At 56.9% G+C, this 18,290-nt stretch overlaps 1 protein-coding gene across 4 annotated transcripts in view; it reads left to right on the forward strand.

Moving 5' to 3' along the window:
* The window catches only part of DOT1L (DOT1 like histone lysine methyltransferase), a 96,025-nt gene that overhangs the window by 15,269 nt on the left and 62,466 nt on the right, over positions 1 to 18,290 (forward strand). For all 4 annotated transcript variants that reach the window (XM_064175098.1, XM_064175101.1, XM_064175100.1 and 1 more), the window contains exons 2-6: positions 7,727 to 7,770; positions 8,629 to 8,703; positions 10,648 to 10,711; positions 15,016 to 15,244; positions 17,568 to 17,662. In XM_064175098.1, coding sequence (XP_064031168.1) covers positions 7,727 to 7,770; positions 8,629 to 8,703; positions 10,648 to 10,711; positions 15,016 to 15,244; positions 17,568 to 17,662 — 507 coding nt within the window. The remainder of the gene's footprint in view (positions 1 to 7,726; positions 7,771 to 8,628; positions 8,704 to 10,647; positions 10,712 to 15,015; positions 15,245 to 17,567; positions 17,663 to 18,290) is intronic.

Here is an 18,290-nt window from a genome sequence, read left to right on the forward strand (position 1 = left end):
TACCAGCCCAAGGTACTCAGGATCTCATCCAGCCTGACCTTGCACTGCCCAGCCTGGCTTGGTGCTTGGCCTTGCACACTTAGATTCATTTCTCTGCTTCCTGCCAGAAGGCTCCAGAGCAGCAGAAAACTGATGTTAGGCTTCCTGAAAACCTCATTTATTGGTTAGGAATTATTAAAGAGAAGACAAAAGCATCTCTGAAGAGGCAGAAGGAATCAAACTGACTCCCTGATGCTGCTGCCCACGTGCTGCTGCTGCTGCTGCTGCTGCTGCAGCTCTCAAACTGCTATTTTTAGAGCAGAGGAAGAGAAGTGAGGAGGATGTTTTACAGCAGGAAGTGATGGCTTCAGAGATAGGAGCACAGCTCTGAGTAACACCACAAGCTCAGCACTGCTCGGTTCAGCAGTGAATGAAAGCTTCTTAAACAGCTCCAGTGAAAGGAACTAAACCAGGGGCAGATGGAGGGGGGGGAAATAAAAAGGGTCAGGAAGTGCTGAGTGGAACTAAGTGAAGTGTTGGGGACTTGTTTTTGTGGTGGTGCTGGTGGTGGTGGTGGGGGAGAAGCTTTGCAGTGTCTGAAGGGCATCACCACTGTGAGATAGGAGAGACATTGCCTGCCCAGCTGCTCTGGGGTGGGGAAAAGCTCAGCAGGAGCTGGAGCAGCTCTGGGGAACAGGACCTGGGGATGTGGGGTGGGGAGAAGCTCAGCAGGAGCTGGAGCAGCTCTGAGGAACAGGACCTTGGGGGTCTGGGGTGGGGAAAAGCTCAGCAGGAGATGGAGCAGCTCTGAGGGACAGGACCTGGGGGTCTGGGGTGGGGAAAAGCTTAACAGGAGTTGGAGCAGCTCTGAGGAACAGGACCTGGGGGTCTGGGGTGGGGAAAAGCTCAACAGGAGCCTGCAGTGTGAGTGCAGCCCAGACAGCAGCCCTGTGCTGGGCTGCAGCCAGAGCAGTGTCGGCAGCAGGGCTAGGGAGGGGATTCTGCCCCTTGGCTCTGCTCTCCTCAGACCCCTCCTGGAGCACTGTGAGCAGTTCTGGAGCCCCCAACCCAAGCAGGACATGGAAGTGTTTGAGCCAGTCCAGAGGAGGTCACCAAGATGCTGAGAGGGCTGCAGCAGCTCTGCTCTGAGCACAGGCTGAGAGAGTTGGGGCTGTGCAGCATGGAGAGGAGAAGGCTTTGAGGAGAGCTTGGAGTGGCCTTGCAGGAGCTGAAGGGAGCTACAGGAGGGCTGGGGAGGGACTATTGACAAGGACTTGGAATGAGAGGAGGAGGAGGAGGAATGGGTTTGGAGTGGCAGAGGGGAGATTGAAAGTGGATGTTAGGAAGAAGTTGTTGGCAGGGAGGGTGGTGAGAGACTGGCACAGGTTGAGGGTGGGGAGAGACTGGCACAGGTTGAGGGTGGGGAGAGACTGGCACAGGTTGAGGGTGGTGAGACACTGGCACAGGTTGAGGGTGGGGAGACACTGGCATAGGTTTCCCAGGGAGGTTGTGGAGCACAGAAGCACAGAATGGGATCAAAGATCACATTGGGTGCTTCTGTGCTCCACAACCTCCCTGGAGGTGCTCAGGACCAGGCTGGATGAGGCCTTAAGTGACCTGTTCTAGTGGGAGGTGTTGGAATTGGCTGAGCTTTGAGCTCCCTTCCAACCTAACCCATTCTATGAGCCTGCCAAGCCCAGCACTAAACCATGGCCCTGGATACCACTTAGGGGTCAGCAGCAGAGACGTTAGGGAGGCTCCATTGGGTTTTGGAGGAGCACAGAACCCTGAAATGGCTCAGGTTGGCAGGGACCTGGACAAAGACACTTCCACCAACCCAGCTTGCTCAAGGCTTAATCCAACCTGGCATTGAACACCTCCAGGGAGGAGGCATCCACAACCTCCCTGGGCAGCCTGTGCCAGCGTCTCCCTCTCCACCCTCCTGCTGAAGAACTTCCTCCTGCTCTCCAGCAGCTCTGCCTGGGTTTAGAGCAATGCTTCTCCTCCTCCCCAGCTGGAGGAAGCCCAGGGGCTATTAAAGTGAGCCCAGGGCCCATTAAAGTGCTGCTTGTCCCACCCAACCTTCTGCAAGATCGATTGGCTTTTCCTAATCCATCTTTTTGATCTCTGCTGGACCATCTTGGCTCCAGCTGGAGCATCCTCTGCTGTGGATTTATGAGCCACTGCCTGGGGAGAGGGCTGCCTCTGCAGGCAGCCAAGCTGCTCTCTGAGCCAGGGGCCAGGGGCCTGAGTTCCTTTGTTCTCTGGCTTAGGTGTGGAGCAAATCTAAATGACTTCTGGGGGTGTAGGAGTGGAGCCAGAGTGAGGTGCTTGAAGCTTTGGGAGTGGGTTGGGATCTGAAGGCAGCCACTCAGAGGGCCAGGAGGGTGGGCAGGGGAAGCAGCTTGTTTCAGGTGGGGTTTTCTTCTGGGTGGGTTGGATTCAGCAGGGGGGCACTGGAAGAGAAGATGTCCTTTCTCCATGTATATTCTGAGCTTTATGGGGTGTTAGGGGGTTGGAAGGGACCTCTGGAGCTCACCCAACCTCCCTGCCCTAGCAGGGCACCCACAGCAGCTTGCCCAGGAGCAGAGGGGTTGGAAGGGACCTCTGGAGCTCAGCCAGTCCAACCCCCCCTGCCCCAGCAGGGCACCCACAGCAGCTTGCCCAGGAGCAGAGGGGTTGGAAGGGACCTCTGGAGCTCAGCCAGCCCAACCCCCCATGCCCCAGCAGGGCACCCATAGCAGCTTGCCCAGGAGCACAATGGCCAAGGGGGGGTTGGAAGCTGTGCAGAGAAGGAGACTCCACAACCTCCCTGGGCAGCCTGCTGCAGGCCTCCAGCAGCCTCACCCCAAGGAAGTCTTTCCTTTGCTCCCCATCTCCCTCCTGCTCTTTCCTTGAGTCCCAAAGTGATGCTAAAGCAGCACCAAAGCTACCTGGGGTGGCCCTGGCAGGGGAGTGGTGCTGAGCTGAAGCTCACATCACAGCCTCCCCTCACAAGCTGCCTTCTCCCTTGTCCTGCTGCCTCCTCTGTGCCCCCAGGGGGACAAACTGGGTATGAAGGGGACACAGTGACACCTAAAGAACTTGGGTTTGTCCTGAGGGGCTTGGAGAGGAGTCAGGAATGAGGTTGCCCCCCCAGCTTGCCCACTGCAGTGCCAGCCCTCTACACCCCCCACCCCCAAATCCACTCTCACCCTGGCCAGCAGGCAGGAAGAGCATCTCCCATCAGAGCACATCAGATCAGATTCTCCTGCTCAGGTGGAGCCTCCTGGCTCCCACTTTGTGCCCATTGTACCTTGTCCTGTCCCTGGGCACCACTGAGAAGAATCTGCCCCAATCCTCTTGCCCCCCCACAGCTCCTTTGGCTCTTGTTGAGCATTTCTCAGCTCCCCTCTGGGGCTGCTCTTCTGCAGGCTCTCAGCCCCAGGGCTCTCAGCCTTTGCCCACAGCAGAGGGGTTCCAGTCCCTTCATCACCCTCACAGCCTCCACTGGACTCACTCCAAGCAGTTTTAGGGAGCCCAGAATGGGACACAGCATTCCAGGTATGGTCTCACCAGGAGCAGAGGAGGAGGAGAAGCTTCCCAGATTTCCTGGCCACACTTCTCTTGGTGCCCTCCTGCTCTGCAGGTGCCTGACCACAGCTGGCTTGCACCTTCCTGAAGAGCTGCTTTGGCCACTGGGCTGTGTGTGTTCTGCTGAGCCAGGCACTGAAGTGGCTCTGCAGAAGAGCTGCTGCTGTGGTAGGACACTGCAGTCTTGGGCACTCAAGCATAGAACCAAGCAGGTTGGAAGAGAGCTCCACGTTCCTCCAAGCCCAACCTGTCCCCCAGCCCTGCCCAGGCACCAGACCATGGCACTCAGTGCCCCAGCCAGGCTTGGCTGCAACACCTCCAGCCACAGCCACTCCACCACCTCCCTGGGCAGCCCATTCCAGTGGCAAAAGGAAGTCCCAAGCTGTGCACAGCCATGGTCCTGTCTGAGGAGCCACTGAAGGGTCTCAAAGCTCTCTGAAGATTGGGCTGGGGGAGCTGCATTTCTTTTCTCAGCTTCAGAGGGTTGGGCTCATTGCTCCCTTCCCTCTGTGGCAATGTGTGGGCAGCTCAGGTCATGCAAGGATCCCACTTTGCATGTGTGGAGGTGGAGTGGAGTGAGCCAAAGTCTTCATCTGCAAGCCCCAGGGACACTCATGGCTTCAGTAACCAAGGCCAACTGGACCATGAGGCCAATGGGGTCCTGGGGGGCATTGAGCAGAGTGTGCCCAGCAGAGCCAGGGAGGTTCTCCTGCCCCTCTGCTCTGCCCTGCTGAGACCTCATCTTGAGCACTGCCTTCAGTTTGGGGCTCCCCAGTTGGAGAGGGACAGGAACTGCTGGAGAGAGTCCAAGGGAGGCTGTGAGGATGATGAGGGGACTGCAGCACTGCCTGATGAGGAAGGGCTGAGGGCCCTGGGGCTGCTTAGGCTGGAGAAGACTGAGAGGGGATTGAATCAATGTCTGTCAATCTCTGAGGGCTGGGGGTCAGGAGGGGGGGACAGGCTCTGCTCACTGCTCCCTGGCACAGGACAAGCAGCAGTGGATGGAAGCTGCAGCACAGGAGGTTCCAGCTCAGCACAAGGGCAACTTCTTGGCTGGAAGGCTCCCAGAGCCCTGGCACAGGCTGCCCAGAGAGGTTGTGGAGTCTGCTTGTGTGGAGCCTTTCCAGGCCTGTCTGGATGTGTTCCTGTGTGCCCTGAGCTGGATTGGATGGTCCTGCTCTGGCAGGGGGGGGGTTGGACTGGATGAGCTCTTTGTGTCCCTTCCAACCCCTGACACCTGTGAGCAGCAACTTGAGGGAGCTTCTCCTCCTCACCTCTGGTCAGGCCACACCTGGAGCTTGTGCCCAGCTCTGGGCTCCCCAGATGTGAGAGTCTGGATCATCTCTCTCCCTTGGACCTTGACCCTCTTGCTGCAGAGTCCAGCAGAGGCTGTGAAGAAGCTGCTGAGGGGCCTGGAGCATCTCTGTGAGAGCCCTGGAGGTGCTGAGCCTGCAGAGCAGTGGAGCTGTGCTGACTGGAGCTGTTCTCTGCCTGCCTCCTCTTGCAGAGCTCTGCTCCCTTTCCATGTCGTTTTCCAGGGCAATGTTTTGGCAAGAGGCTGACTTTTACTTTGTGTCCCCTCTGGGAGTTCACCTTTCAGGCTGAGATTGAACACTGAAGTGGAAAACAAACCTCTTGGTTCTATAAAGTTCAGCTGGAGAAGAAACCAACTCTGAATTGTCTGCTCAGGGCTATCCTGGGGGCAGGGGGAAGGTTGATGAAGTTGTTAGGAACAGCTTTGGACATCCTCAGGAGCTGATTTTGCAGCTTTTTTCCCCCCTTAAATACTTAGTGCACAGCCCCCAGCAAGGAGATGAGGTCCTGGCTCCTGCAACAGCTTCATTCTGTGTGGCTGAGAAGCTTGCAAGGGCCTCTGAGGCAGCATCAGTCCGAGGGCAGTGCAGGAGCACAGCGAGCAGCACGTAGGCTGCTGGGGAGGAGGGAGGCAGGAGCAGAGCTGGGGGATGAATGGAGCTGCTCTTCGTGACACACAGCACACCACGGGCAGGCTCTGGTGGCTGCAGGCAGAGCAGAGCTGCTTCTTGAGCCTCAGCCAGGAGGCTTCTGCAGAGGGTGTTCCATGGCTGCTGGCCTGGCTGCTGCAGGAGGCTCACCAGGGTCTGCTGCTGCCAGCACTGTGAGAGCAGACCCAGATGCAGCTGAGCTGAGCTGCTGCAGGCCATGGGATCACAGCATGGTGGAGGATCAGAGGATCACAGGGATCACAGATGTGAGGGGTTGGAAGGGAGCCAAAGAGCTCACCCAGTCCAACCTCCCCTGCCAGAGCAGGACCATACAACCCAGCTCAGGGCACACAGGAACACATCCAGACAGGCCTGGAAAGGCTCCACACAAGGAGACTCCACAACCTCTCTGGGCAGCCTGTGCCAGGGCTCTGGGACCCTTCCAGCCAAGAAGTTGTCCCTTGTGCTGAGCTGGAACCTCCTGTGCTGCAACACAAACCCATTCAGATGCATGAACCCATTCCTGCAGCCTCAAAAGGTGCCTCAGGGTGGACAGAAATTGGCTGGAGCTGCTCTCACAGCTGCATGAGCACCTGAGTGAGATTTGCTGCTTCCCATCTGTCCTTTTGCTCTGCCACAAACCTTTTCATTCCTCGTGCAGAAGGCCACACTTCCCCCTTGTGTTCCCCCTTGTGCTGAGCTGGAACCTCCTGTGCTGCAGCTTCCATCCACTGCTGCTTGTCCTGTGCCAGGGAGCAGTGAGCAGAGCCTGTCCCCCCCTCCTGACCCCCAGCCCCCAGAGGTTGATAGACATTGATTCAATCTCCTCTCAGTCTTAAGCCTAAGCAGCCCCAGGGCCCTCAGCCCTTCCCCACCAGGCACTGTTCCAGTCCCCTCCTCATCCTCACAGCCTCTCTTGCACTCTCTCCAGCAGTTCCTGTCCCTCTCCAACTGGGGAGCCCCAAACTGAAGGCAGTGCTCAAGATGAGGTCTCAGCAGGGCAGAGCAGAGGGGCAGGAGAACCTCCCTGGCTCTGCTGGGCACACAGTTCCTAAGACACTCCAGTCAGGGGTTGGAAGGGACCTCTGGAGACCAAATCCAACCCTCCCCCCCCATCCAAAGCAGCATCACCCAGGGCAGGTCACTCAGGAATGCATCCAGCTGGGGCTTGAAGTAATTGAATGCAGTTCAGCAAGGGCAAGGGCAGAGTCTGGCACCTGGGAAAGAACAGCCCCAGGGCTCAGGATAGGTTGGGGACTGAGCTGATGGAAGGCAGTGAAGGGGAAGTGGATTTGGGGGTCCTGGTGGCTGGGAGGGTGAGCAGGAGCCAGCAGTGTGCTCTGGTGCCAGGAGGGGCAGTGCCAGTCTGGGGGGCATGAGCAGGGCTGTGGTGAGTAGGTGGAGAGAGGTTCTCCTGCCCCTCTGCTCTGCCCTGCTGAGGCCACATCTGGAGTCCTGTGTCCTGTTCTGGGCCCCCCAGTTCAAGAGGGACACAGAACTGCTGGAGAGAGCCCAGCCCAGAGCCACAGAGGTGCTGAAGGGAATGGAGCAGCTCTGCTAGGAGAGCCTGAGGGAGCTGGGGCTGGGAGCTGGGAGCAGAGGAGCTGAGAGGTGACCTCAGCAGTGCTTCTCAATGTGTGCAGGTGAGTGGCAGGAGGCTGCAGCCAGGCTCTGCTGGGGGATGCCAGTGCCAGGCCAAGGGGCAGTGGTGGCAGCTGAGGCAGAGGAAGCTTCATTTAAAGATGAGGAGGAATTTTTTCCCTGTGAGGGTGCCAGAGCCTGGCACAGGCTGCCCAGGGGGGCTGTGGAGTCTCCCCCTCTGGAGATACTCAACCCCTGCCTGGATGTGTTGCTGTGTGCTCCTCTCTGGGTGCTGCTGCTCTGGCAGGGCTTGGACTGGCTGAGCTTTGGAGGTCCCTCCCAGCTTCTGACATTCTCTGATCCTGTGAAGCTACCCAGAGAAGAAGACTCCACAATCTCCTCTGAGCTGCACCTCCCTGGGCAGCTTCTTTCAACCCCTGACCACTCTTGCAGCAGAGAAATAGTTGCTGCTCTGCAGCCTAACCCTGCCCTGGCACAGTTGCAGGCTGTTGGCAGAGGTCACTTTTTCTGCCAGTGCACAGAGACCTCTTCTGGGTGGGTTTCATGGGCTGGGTGGCATCAACACTGCTGATGGCTCTGTGAAACCTCCTCTTTGCTCTCTGTTGCAGGACAAACACCACGATGCTGCTCACGAAATCATCGAGACCATTCGGTAAGTGTGGCAGGCAGAGCAGGCTGCAGCCTCCCCTGGCTTGCACTCCCAGAGTCATTCAGGGGGGAAAAGACCTCTGAGATCAGAGATCTCCCCAGGCTGGAGAGGAGAAGGCTCTGAGGTGACCTTGTTGTGAGCTTGCAGTATCTTAAGGAGGCTACCAGAGGCTGTCAGGGTGGAGGTGTTGCAGGCTGGGTGCTAGGTTGGGCAGCCAAAGAGGGGAGAAGAGCCAAATGAGGCTGTTCCAAGTGGCAGAGGGAATTGATTGGATGCTGAGTTTCAGGCTGTAAAGGAGAAGGCTCTGAAGTGACCTTAGTGTGACCTTGCAGTGTCTTGAGTGGGCCACAGAAAAGCTGGGGAGGGACTTTTGAGGCTGTGAGGGAGGGATAGGACTGGGGGGATGGAACAGAGCTGGAAATGGGGAGAGTGAGGCTGGAGGTTAGGGAGAAGTTGTTGAGCAGGAGAGTGGTGAGAGCCTGGTAGGGGTTGCCCAGGGAGGTGGTTGAGGCCCCATGGCTGGAGGTGTTTGAGGCCAGGCTGGCTGAGGCTGTGTGCAGCCTGCTCTAGGGTAGGGTGTCCCTGGGCATGGCAGGGCTTGGCACTGCCTGCTGCTTGTGCTCCCTTCCAACCCTGCTTGGTTCTATGCTCTATGACTAACTTGGGCTGGTGGAGATGTCCCTACCCGTGGCTGGGTAAGGGTTGGAACCAACTGCCCTTAAAGGTCCCTTCCAACCCACCTGACTCTGTGCATCTCTGATTGATGCCATCCTCTAAGTCTGCTGAGCTGCCCTAGAGGCAGTACCAGCTTAGAGCTTGCTTGGAGCTGCTCTTAATGCTGATTTCTTCTCTCCTCCTTAGGTGGGTCTGTGAAGAAATCCCAGATCTTAAGCTTGCTATGGAAAACTATGTTTTAATTGACTATGATACAAAAAGGTGAGAGGAAAACTTCTTCAATCCTTCCCTCCCCACTCCAAACTCCTACCCCCACCCCCTTCAAGCAGGCTCAGGCCAGCTCCATTCCCAGTGAATCACTTTGGTTATTCTTAGCCACTTACAAACTGAAGTTTGCTTTTAGAGCTGGCTTCAGCCTGTGCAGTTATTTTGGTGGGAAATGTGTAACAGCAACATTGGCAAAGGCTCTGGGATTAAGGACAGGATTGGAAACTCCACACACAGAGAGAGAGAGAGAGAGAGAGAGCAGAGAGCTGAGCTCTGCTCCACGTTGGGATTACTCAGCCCCAAACAATGATTGGTATCTGCCTGCTTGGACTCAGGCCAGCCTTAGGGATCTGAATGGCACTGAGAGGTTTCTGCCTCTTGGAGGGACACAGGAATTCCTGTTTGGAAGGTGGCCACTGGAAGCCTTTTGCCCAGGATGGATGCTCCTTGGGTGCAGGGCTCCAGGCAGAGGGTTCCTGCTGCTGCTTTGGGCGCTCAGAGGTCGCTTGGAGGTGGCTTGGGAAGAGTCTGCAGAGAGCTTCGTGTGGCTCTCAGTGCAGGTCCTGACTGGGCTGGGCTGTGGTGCAGCTTGAGGCCACTTCTGCTTCTCCTGTCACCGACTTCAGCCTCCCCTGGCACAATCTCAGGCCATTTCCTCTCCTCCTATCACCTGAGACTGAGGAGCAGAGCCCAACCCCCACCCGGCTCCAGCCTCCTCTCAGGGAGCTGCAGAGAGCAATGAGCTCTGCCCTCAGCCTCCCCCCTCCATGCTGAGCACCCCAGGCTGAGCACCCTGCTCCAGCTCCCTCAGCTGCTCCTCCCCAGCCCTGTTCTCCAGACCCTTCCCCAGCTTCCTTGCCCTACTCTGGACCTCCTCCAGCTCCTCAATGTCCTTCTTGGGAGTGAGGAGCCCAAACCTGACCCCAGGACTCAAGGTGTGGCCTCCCCAGCGCTGAGCACAGGGAGACAATCCCTGCCCTGCTCCTGCTGCCCACACTTTGTGGATCCAGACCAGGATGCTGGTGGCTTTCTTGGCCACCTGGGCACAAGGAGGTGATGCCCTGGCTTTAATGCTTCTCTAACTCCTTGGCTTGGGCTTTGTTGCTGCTGCTTTGTGGGCCTGGTTATGTAACAGATGATGTTCCTGGCAGGATCTTTTCTTCCCCTGGCCTCAGATGAATTCATTTAATCCTCTCAGCTTCTGTCACTGAGGCATCTGCCCTGCCTGGCTGTAATCCCCTGCAGCCCTCACTGTGCCCTGCCTGGCTGTAATCCCCTGCAGCCCCTGCAGCCCTCACTCTGCCCTGCCTGCTGGGCTGCAGCTGCAGGTTGTGTCCTGGATCTGCAGCAGTTGCAAGTCCCGGAGTTGAATCATTTCTAGAGGGAAAAAGAAATAACCCTGTGCTGTGAGGATCAGAGAGAGGGGAATGGAGCTGAGGGGCAGCTGGGCACATGGCCTGGATTTCTGTGCAGCTTGGACCATGGCAAAAGCCTCCTGGACCGTGGCAAAGGCTTCTTGGACCATGGCAAAGGCTTCTTGGACCATGGCAAAGGCTTCTTGGACCATAAGGGCGCAGAGCTTCCTGCTGAGCTGTGCTTGGGCTTCAAGCACAGAATGAGAGGGGTTGGAAGGGACCATGAGAGGGGCTGGAGATCATCCAGTCCAACCCCACCCCTGCACCAGCAGGCTCACCTAGACCAGGTTCAACCCTTTTTGCTTGCCCTGAAAGCCAGCAGCAGTCTCTCTCCTGTGCTCCTGCTCTGCTGGGCAGTCCTACTGAAGGCAGCTGGGGCTGTAATTACATCTGGTGGCCAGAAACGAGCCCTGGGGAGTTAACTTATTCTGAGTATGGTGACAAAAGCTCAAGGTTGGACCTTTCAGGCTGCCTGTTGGGAGCTGTGCTTGTGCCTGACTCTGTGTTCTTCTTCCCCACCCAGCTTTGAGAGCATGCAGAGGCTCTGCGACAAGTACAACCGCGCCATCGACAGCATCCATCAGCTGGTAGGTACCCAGCTTTGGCACCTGCCTTGGTGCCATCTGCAGCTGTCTGGACCTCCCTTCTAGCTGCCTGAACCTCCCCTTTAGGTGCCATGGCTTCATAGAGGCACAGATTGGGTTGGGTTGGAAGGGACTTTTCAAGATCATCCAGTTTCAGCCCTCTGTTAACCACAGCCGTAGCCAAATCTCCTCCTCCACCTACCTTTGGAGTCTGAGGATGAACAACTCAAGAGTTGAGGCTACAAATTCCTACCACCACAGACTGGCTGGAAGAGAACTTCAGTGTCATCCAGTGTCAACCTTGTGTCATAAGCAGGGACACTTCCACCAGCCCAGCTTGCTCAAGGCCTCATCCAACCTGGCCTTGAGCATCTCTCCAGGGAGGTTGTGGAGCACAGAAGCACCCAATGGGATCTTCGATCCCATTGGGTGCTTCTGTGCTCCACAACCTCCCTGGGCAACCTGTGCCAGTGTCTCCCCACCCCCAACCTGTGCCAGTGTCTCCCCACCCTCAACCTGTGCCTCTCCTCACCCTCACTGGCAAGAGTTTCCTCCTAATCTCCAGTCTCCATCTGCCCTCTTCAAGCTTCACCTCTACCTGCCTTGGCTTTGCGCACAAAGCAGTTCCCAGACAGTGCTACCTGCCCCAGCTCTGCACCCTCCCCATCCATCCAGTCCCATCACCACCTCTCAGCATTGTCAGGCCTTTAGAATCACAGAATCAGGCAGGTTGGAAGAGAGCTCCAAGCTCCAACAGCCCAACCCAGCCCCCAGCCCTGCCCAGCCACCAGACCATGGCACTCAGTGCCCCAGCCAGGCTTGGCTGCAACACCTCCAGCCACAGCCACTCCACCACCTCCCTGGGCAGCCCATTCCAGTGCCAATCACTCTCTCTGCCAGCAACTTCCTAACAACATCCAGCCTCAACCTGCCCTGCCACAACTTCAGCCTGGGTCCCCTTCTGGCCCTGGCTGCCTGGCAGCAGAACCCAACTCCACCTGGCCACAGCCTCCCTGCAGGCAGCTGCAGGCAGCAATCAGCTCTGCCCTGAGCCTCCTCTGCTGCAGGCTGCACCCCCCCAGCTCCCTCAGCCTCTCCTCACAGGGCTGTGCTCCAGGCCCCTCCCCAGCCTTGCTGCCCTTCTCCAAACACCTTCCAGCACCTCAACAGCTCTCTGCAATGGAGGAGCCCAGAACTGGACACAGCACTGCAGGGGTGTCCTGAGCAGTGCTGAGCACAGGGGCACAAGAACCTCCCTTGTCCTGCTGCCCACACTGCTCCTGAGCCAGCCCAGGACCTTTTTTTCCTGCTCCCTCCTGGCCTCTGAAGGTGTTTCTCACATCCTAATAGGAAGAAAAAATCCAAAACCCATAACATTTCATCCCCAAAGTGTAGGTTTTTAAGCTTTGACTCTTTGAGTGCACACTTCTGGGGCTGTTATTTGGCACTTGGAGATCCCTGAGTCCCCTCCAGAGGGAAGAAAACATTTCTCTGTGTTCAGCTTGGAGATGGTTCCCAAGGATTTATTACAGCCTTTGACATTTGCATGGAGAAAACTCTGGCTTAGGGGTACTTAAATAATCCATATGAAGTCTCCTGTGTGTTGTGGAAGTGATCCATGACTTAGGAATTTCCTTGCTTGCCACTCAGTTCAGCTGCTCTCTGTGGGATCTGTCTGGCAGTGCTGGAATGGTTTTCTCTTTGCAGACCAATTGAGAAGGCTTTTGAGGTTCTCAGCTCTAAAATAGATTGGAGGAAGGAAAACAGAGCAGAAAATTCCAGCATGGGTTGGGTTGGGTTGGGAAGGGACCTCTGGAGATCATCCAGTCCCAATCCCCTGCCATGGGTAGGGACACTTCCACCAGCTCAGCTTGCTTGAGGTCTCATCCAGCCTGGCCTTGAGCATCGCTCCAGGGAGGTTGTGGAGCACAGAAGCACAGAATGTGATCAAAGATCCACAGCCTCCCTGGGCATCCTGTGCCAGGCTCTCAGTACCTTCCTGCTGTGCTCCACAACCTCCCTGGGCATCCTGTGCCAGGCTCTCAGCACCTTCCTGCTGTGCTCCTCAACCTCCCTGGGCAAACCTGTGCCAGGCTCTCAGCACCTTCCTGCTGTGCTCCACAACCTCCCTGAGCAACCTGTGCCAGGCTCTCAGAACCTTCCTGCTGTGATCCTCCCTGGGCATCCTGTGCCAGGCTCTCAGCACCTTCCTGCTGTGCTCCTCAACCTCCCTGGGCAAACCTCTGCCAGGCTCTCAGCATCTTCCTGCTGTGCTCCACAACCTCCCTGGGCATCCTGTGTCAGGCTCTCAGCACCTTCCTGCTGTGCTCCACAACCTCCCTGGGCATCCTGTGCCAGACTCTCAGCACCTTCCTGCTGTGCTCCACAACCTCCCTGGGCATCTTGTGCCAGGCTCTCAGCACCTTCCTGCTGTGCTCCACAACCTCCCTGAGCAAACCTGTGCCAGGCTCTCAGCACCTTCCAGCTGCAGAACATCTCAGCAGGGAGGTTGTGGATCACTGAAAGATCAAAGATCACATTCTGTGCTTCAGTGATCCACAACCTCCCTGGGCAGCCTCTGCCAGTGTTTCCCTACCCTCACTGGCAAGAATTCTTTCCTCATCTCCACACTCTCAATCTCCCCTCTCCCAACTTCAATCCATTCCATCTCCTCCTATCACTCCCAGCTCCTGTCACAAGTCCCTCCCCAGCTCTTTTGTAGCCTCTTTTAGGTACTTGAAGGCTGCTTAAAGGTCTCCCCACAGCCTCCTTTTCCCCAGACTCAACAGCCTCAATCTCTTTTTAAGTTCCCAATCTCTTCCATTTCCAATTTGCCACCAGTTTCCAGCAGGAAATCCTCTCCTTGAGCCCAGGGGAGGCCCAGCACAGAGCAGTCCATGCTGTGGGGGATCTCCTTAGCATCATAGAATGGTTTAGGTTGGAAAGGACCTCAAAGCTCAGCCAGTTCTAACCCCCCTGCCATAGGCAGAGACACCTCCCACTAGAAGAGGCTGCTCAAGGACTCAGCCAACCTGGTCCTGAACATCTCCAGGGAGGTTTTGAGGTGAACCTCCCTGGGAAACCTGTGCCAGTGTCTCACCACCCTCCCCCTGTGCCAGTGTCTCCCCACCCTCAACCTGTGCCAGTCTCTCCCCACCCTCCCTGCCCCCAACTTCTTCCCAACATCCACTTTCAGTCTCCCCTCTGCCACTCCAAACCCATTCCTCCTCCTCCTCCTCCTCTCATTCCAAGTCCTTGTCAATAGTCCCTCCCCAGCCCTCCTGTAGCCTCCTTCATCTCCTGCAAGGCCACTCCAAGGTCTCCTCCAAGCCTTCTCCAGGCTGCAGATCCCCAACCCTCTCAGCCTGTCCTCAGAGCAGAGCTGCTGCAGCCTCTCTGAGCATCTCAGTGTCCTCCTGTGGCCTGACTCCACCACTTCCATCTCCTCCTTGTGTCTCAGAGGCTTCAGAACTTCACCCAGTGCTCCAGTACAGAGCAGTTGGCAGGCAATGTGTCACACAGTGTCACAGTATCACCAAGGCTGGAAGAGACCTCACAGATCATCAAGTCCAACCCTTTACCACAGAGCTCAAGGCCAGACCATGGCACCAAGTGCCACGTCCAGTCCTGCCTTGAACAGCTCCAGGGACGGCGACTCCACCACCTCCCTGGGCAGCCCATTCCAGTGGCCAATGACTCTCTCAGGGAAGAACTTTCTCCTCACCTCCAGCCTAAATCTCCCCTGGCACAGCCTGAGGCTGTGTCCTCTTGTTCTGGTGCTGGCCACCTGAGAGAAGAGAGCAACCTCCTCCTGGCCACAACCTCCCCTCAGGTAGTTGCAGACAGCAATGAGGTCTGCCCTGAGCCTCCTCTTCTCCAGGCTAACCAATCCCAGCTCCCTCAGCCTCTCCTCGTAGGGCTGTGCTCAAGGCCTCTCCCCAGCCTCGTTGCCCTTCTCTGGACACACTCAAGCATCTCAATGTCCCTCCTAAACTGGGGGGCCCAGAACTGAACACAGCACTCAAGGTGAGGTCTAAGCAGTGCAGAGTCCAGGGGCAGAATGACCTCCCTGCTCCTGCTGGCCACACCATTCCTGATGCAGGCCAGGATGCCACTGGCTCTCTTGGCCACCTGGGCACATTGCTGGCTCATGTTCAGGCAGGTATCAATCAGCACCCCCAGATCCCTTTCTGTTTGGCTGCTCTCAGCCACTCTGACCCCAGCCTGTATCTCTCCTCTCTCATGCTGGTGATGCCCACTTGTGGTCAGGCTGGGGCTGAGGTCTTCTCCTGCTCTTTTCCCTGCAGTGGAAGGGAACCACACAGCCGATGAAGCTCAACACTCGTCCCTCCAACGGCCTCCTCCGCCACATCCTGCAGCAGGTCTACAACCACTCGGTGACTGACCCAGAGAAACTCAACAACTATGAACCCTTTTCCCCAGAGGTCTATGGAGAAACTTCCTTTGACTTGGTGGCTCAAATGATAGATGAGATTAAGATGACAGAGGATGATCTCTTCGTTGACTTGGGCAGTGGTAAGTGAGTGCTACCTGCAAGGGAGGCTTTGGGGCTTCTCTTTGCCTTCCCTTTGCTTTTGGGCTTTGGCTTGAAGGAAAAACAGAAGAGGAATTTGGTGTTTGGAAGGTAAAGCAGGGCTGAGAGTGGTGCTTGGAAGGTAAAGCAGGGCTGAGGGTGGTGCTTGGAAGGTAAAACAGGGCTGAGGGTGGTGTCTGGAAGGTAAAGCAGGGCTGAGGTTGTGCTTGGAAGGTAAAGCAGGGCTGAGAGTGGTGCTTGGAAGGTAAAGCAGGGCTGAGGGTGGTGCTTGGAAGGTAAAGCAGGGCTGAAGTTGTGTTTGGAAGGTGAAGCATGGCTGAGAGTGGTGTTTGGAAGGTAAATCAGGTCTGAGAGTGGTGCTTGGAAGGTAAAGCAGAGCTGAGGATGGTGTTTGGAAGGTAAAGCAGGGCTGAGGGTGGTGCTTGGAAGGTAAAACAGGGCTGAGGGTGGTGTTTGGAAGGTAAAGCAGGGCTGAGGGTGGTGCTTGGAAGGTAAAACAGGGCTGAGGGTGGTGTTTGGAAGGTAAAGCAGGGCTGAGAGTGGTGCTTGGAAGGTAAAGCAGGGCTGAGAGTGGTGTCTGGAAGGTAAAGCAGGGCTGAGGTTGTGCTTGGAAGGTAAAGCAGGGCTGAGAGTGGTGTTTGGAAGGTAAAGCAGGGCTCAGGGTGATGTTTGGAAGGTAAAACAGGGCAGAGGTTGTGCTTGGAAGGTAAAGCAGGGCTGAGAGTGGTGTTTGGAAGGTAAAGCAGGGCTGAGAGTGGTGTCTGGAAGGTAAAGCAGGGCTGAGGTTGTGCTTGGAAGGTAAAGCAGGGCTGAGAGTGGTGTTTGGAAGGTAAAGCAGGGCTGAGGTTGTGCTTGGAAAGTAAAGCAGGGCTGAGAGTTGTGTTTGGAAGGTAAAGCAGGGCTGAGGTTGTGCTGCTTTGGAGTTTGGAAGGTAAAGCAGGGCTGAGGTGGTGCTTGAAAGGTAAAGCAGGGCTGAGGTGGTGCTTGAAAGGTAAAGCAGGGCTGAGAGTGGTGCTTGGAAGGTAAAGCAGGGCTGAGAGTGGTGTTTGGAAGGTGAAGCAGGGCTGAGGGTGGTGTTTGGAAGGTGAAGCAGGGCTGAGAGTGGTGCTTGGAAGGTGAAGCAGGGCTGAGGGTGGTGTTTGGAAGGTAAAGCAGGGCTGAGGTTGTGCTTGGAAGGTAAAGCAGGGCTGAGGGTGGTGTCTGGAAGGTAAAGCAGGGCTGAGGGTGGTGTCTGGAAGGTAAAGCAGGGCTGAGGTTGTGCTTGGAAGGTAAAGCAGGGGTGAGGGTGGTGTCTGGAAGGTAAAGCAGGGCTGAGGGTGGTGCTTGGAAGGTAAAGCAGGGCTGAGGGTGGTGTCTGGAAGGTAAAGCAGGGCTGAGGGTGGTGCTTGGAAGGTAAAGCAGGGCTGAGGGTTGTGGTACTGAGCACTTCTGCCAGGTAATCCCCAGTGAGGCTCCTGCTTTGATCACAAGACTAAACTGACCAAGCAGGCAGCCCAGATCTCCTTCCTGGCACTGCTGGGGAGGTGACAGCCTGCTGGAGCAGCTCTGCTGTGAGGGCAGGCTTGGGATGCTCAGCATGGAGAGGAGAAGGCTCCAGGAGCAGCTCAGAGCTGCTGCCAGGGCCTGAGGGGATCCTGCAGGGAGGCTGCAGAGAGACTTTTGCTGAAGGGCTCTGAGGCAGGCCAAGGGGGAATGGTTTGGAGCTGAGGCAGAGCAGGGGGAGAGTGGAGCTGAGGCAGGAGTTGTGCAGTGTGAGGGTGCTGAGAGCCTGGCCCAGGCTGCCCAGGGAGGCTGTGGCTGCCTCCTTGCTGGGGGTGCTGAAGGCCAGGCTGGGTGAGGCCTGGAGCAGCTGAGCCTAGCTGAGGTGTCCCAGCCCATGGCAGGGGGACTGGAGGCAATGAGCTCTGAGCTCCCTTCCAGCCTGAGCCACTGCAGGATCCTGTGATCCTGACCAGAAATGAAAGGGCAGTGACCAGCAGCAGCCCTCAGCAGCTCTCCTCTTGCCTCCTGAGCTACCTTCCAGATCCATTTGGTTAGTAGAAGCTAAACTCAAGGCTGCCCACAGCAGGGGGTGGAGGAGATGAGCTCTGAGCTCCCTTCCAACCCCAAACCATTCTGGGGTTCTGTGCCCATGTGCTGCTGTGTGTCCTCTTGATCACCCCTTCAGCTTTTTTGTCCTGCTTGCTCTTTGTGCATGAGAAGCAGCAAAGCAACTCAGCTCAGATCTTTGTCTGCTTCCATTCTTGCAGTCATTGCTCTACTGCAGCTTCTCCTCAGCTTTGTGTTTCTCTCCCTTTCCTGCAGGTGTGGGCCAGGTGGTGCTGCAAGTGGCTGCAGCCACAAACTGCAAACATCACTATGGAGTGGAGAAAGCTGACATCCCAGCCAAGTATGCTGAGGTGAGGGGTTTGTGCTGAAGGCTGGGGGCTGTGGCTGCTTGCTTTGAAGGCTCACTTGGTGGCTCTGGCTTGCTGTGAAGTGTTGTGCAAGGAGGAAGCATTTTCAGTCCTAATTGCTTTTGTTCCTTGAGTCAGGAAGGGGCAGAGAATCTTAGAAGCACAGAACCAGGCAGGTTGGCAGAGAGCTCCAAGCTCCAACAGCCCAACCCAGCCCCCAGCCCTGCCCAGCCACCAGACCATGGCACTCAGTGCCCCAGCCAGGCTTGGCTGCAACACCTCCAGCCACAGCCACTCCACCACCTCCCTGGGCAGCCCATTCCAGTGCCAATCACTCTCTCTGCCAGCAACTTCCTAACAACATCCAGCCTCAACCTGCCCTGCCACAGCTTCAGCCTGGGGCCCCTTCTTCTGGCCCTGCCTGCCTGGCAGCAGAGCCCAACCCCACCTGGCTACAGCCTCCCTGCAGGCAGCTGCAGGCAGCAATCAGCTCTGCCCTGAGCCTCCTCTGCTGCAGGCTGCACCCCCCCAGCTCCCTCAGCCTCTCCTCACAGGGCTGTGCTCCAGGCCCCTCCCCAGCCTTGCTGCCCTTCTCCAAACACCTTCCAGCACCTCAGCAGCTCTCTGCAAT

The sequence above is a fragment of the Pogoniulus pusillus genome, chromosome 41 (genome assembly GCF_015220805.1).
Source record: "Pogoniulus pusillus isolate bPogPus1 chromosome 41, bPogPus1.pri, whole genome shotgun sequence".
Lineage (NCBI taxonomy): Eukaryota > Metazoa > Chordata > Aves > Piciformes > Lybiidae > Pogoniulus > Pogoniulus pusillus.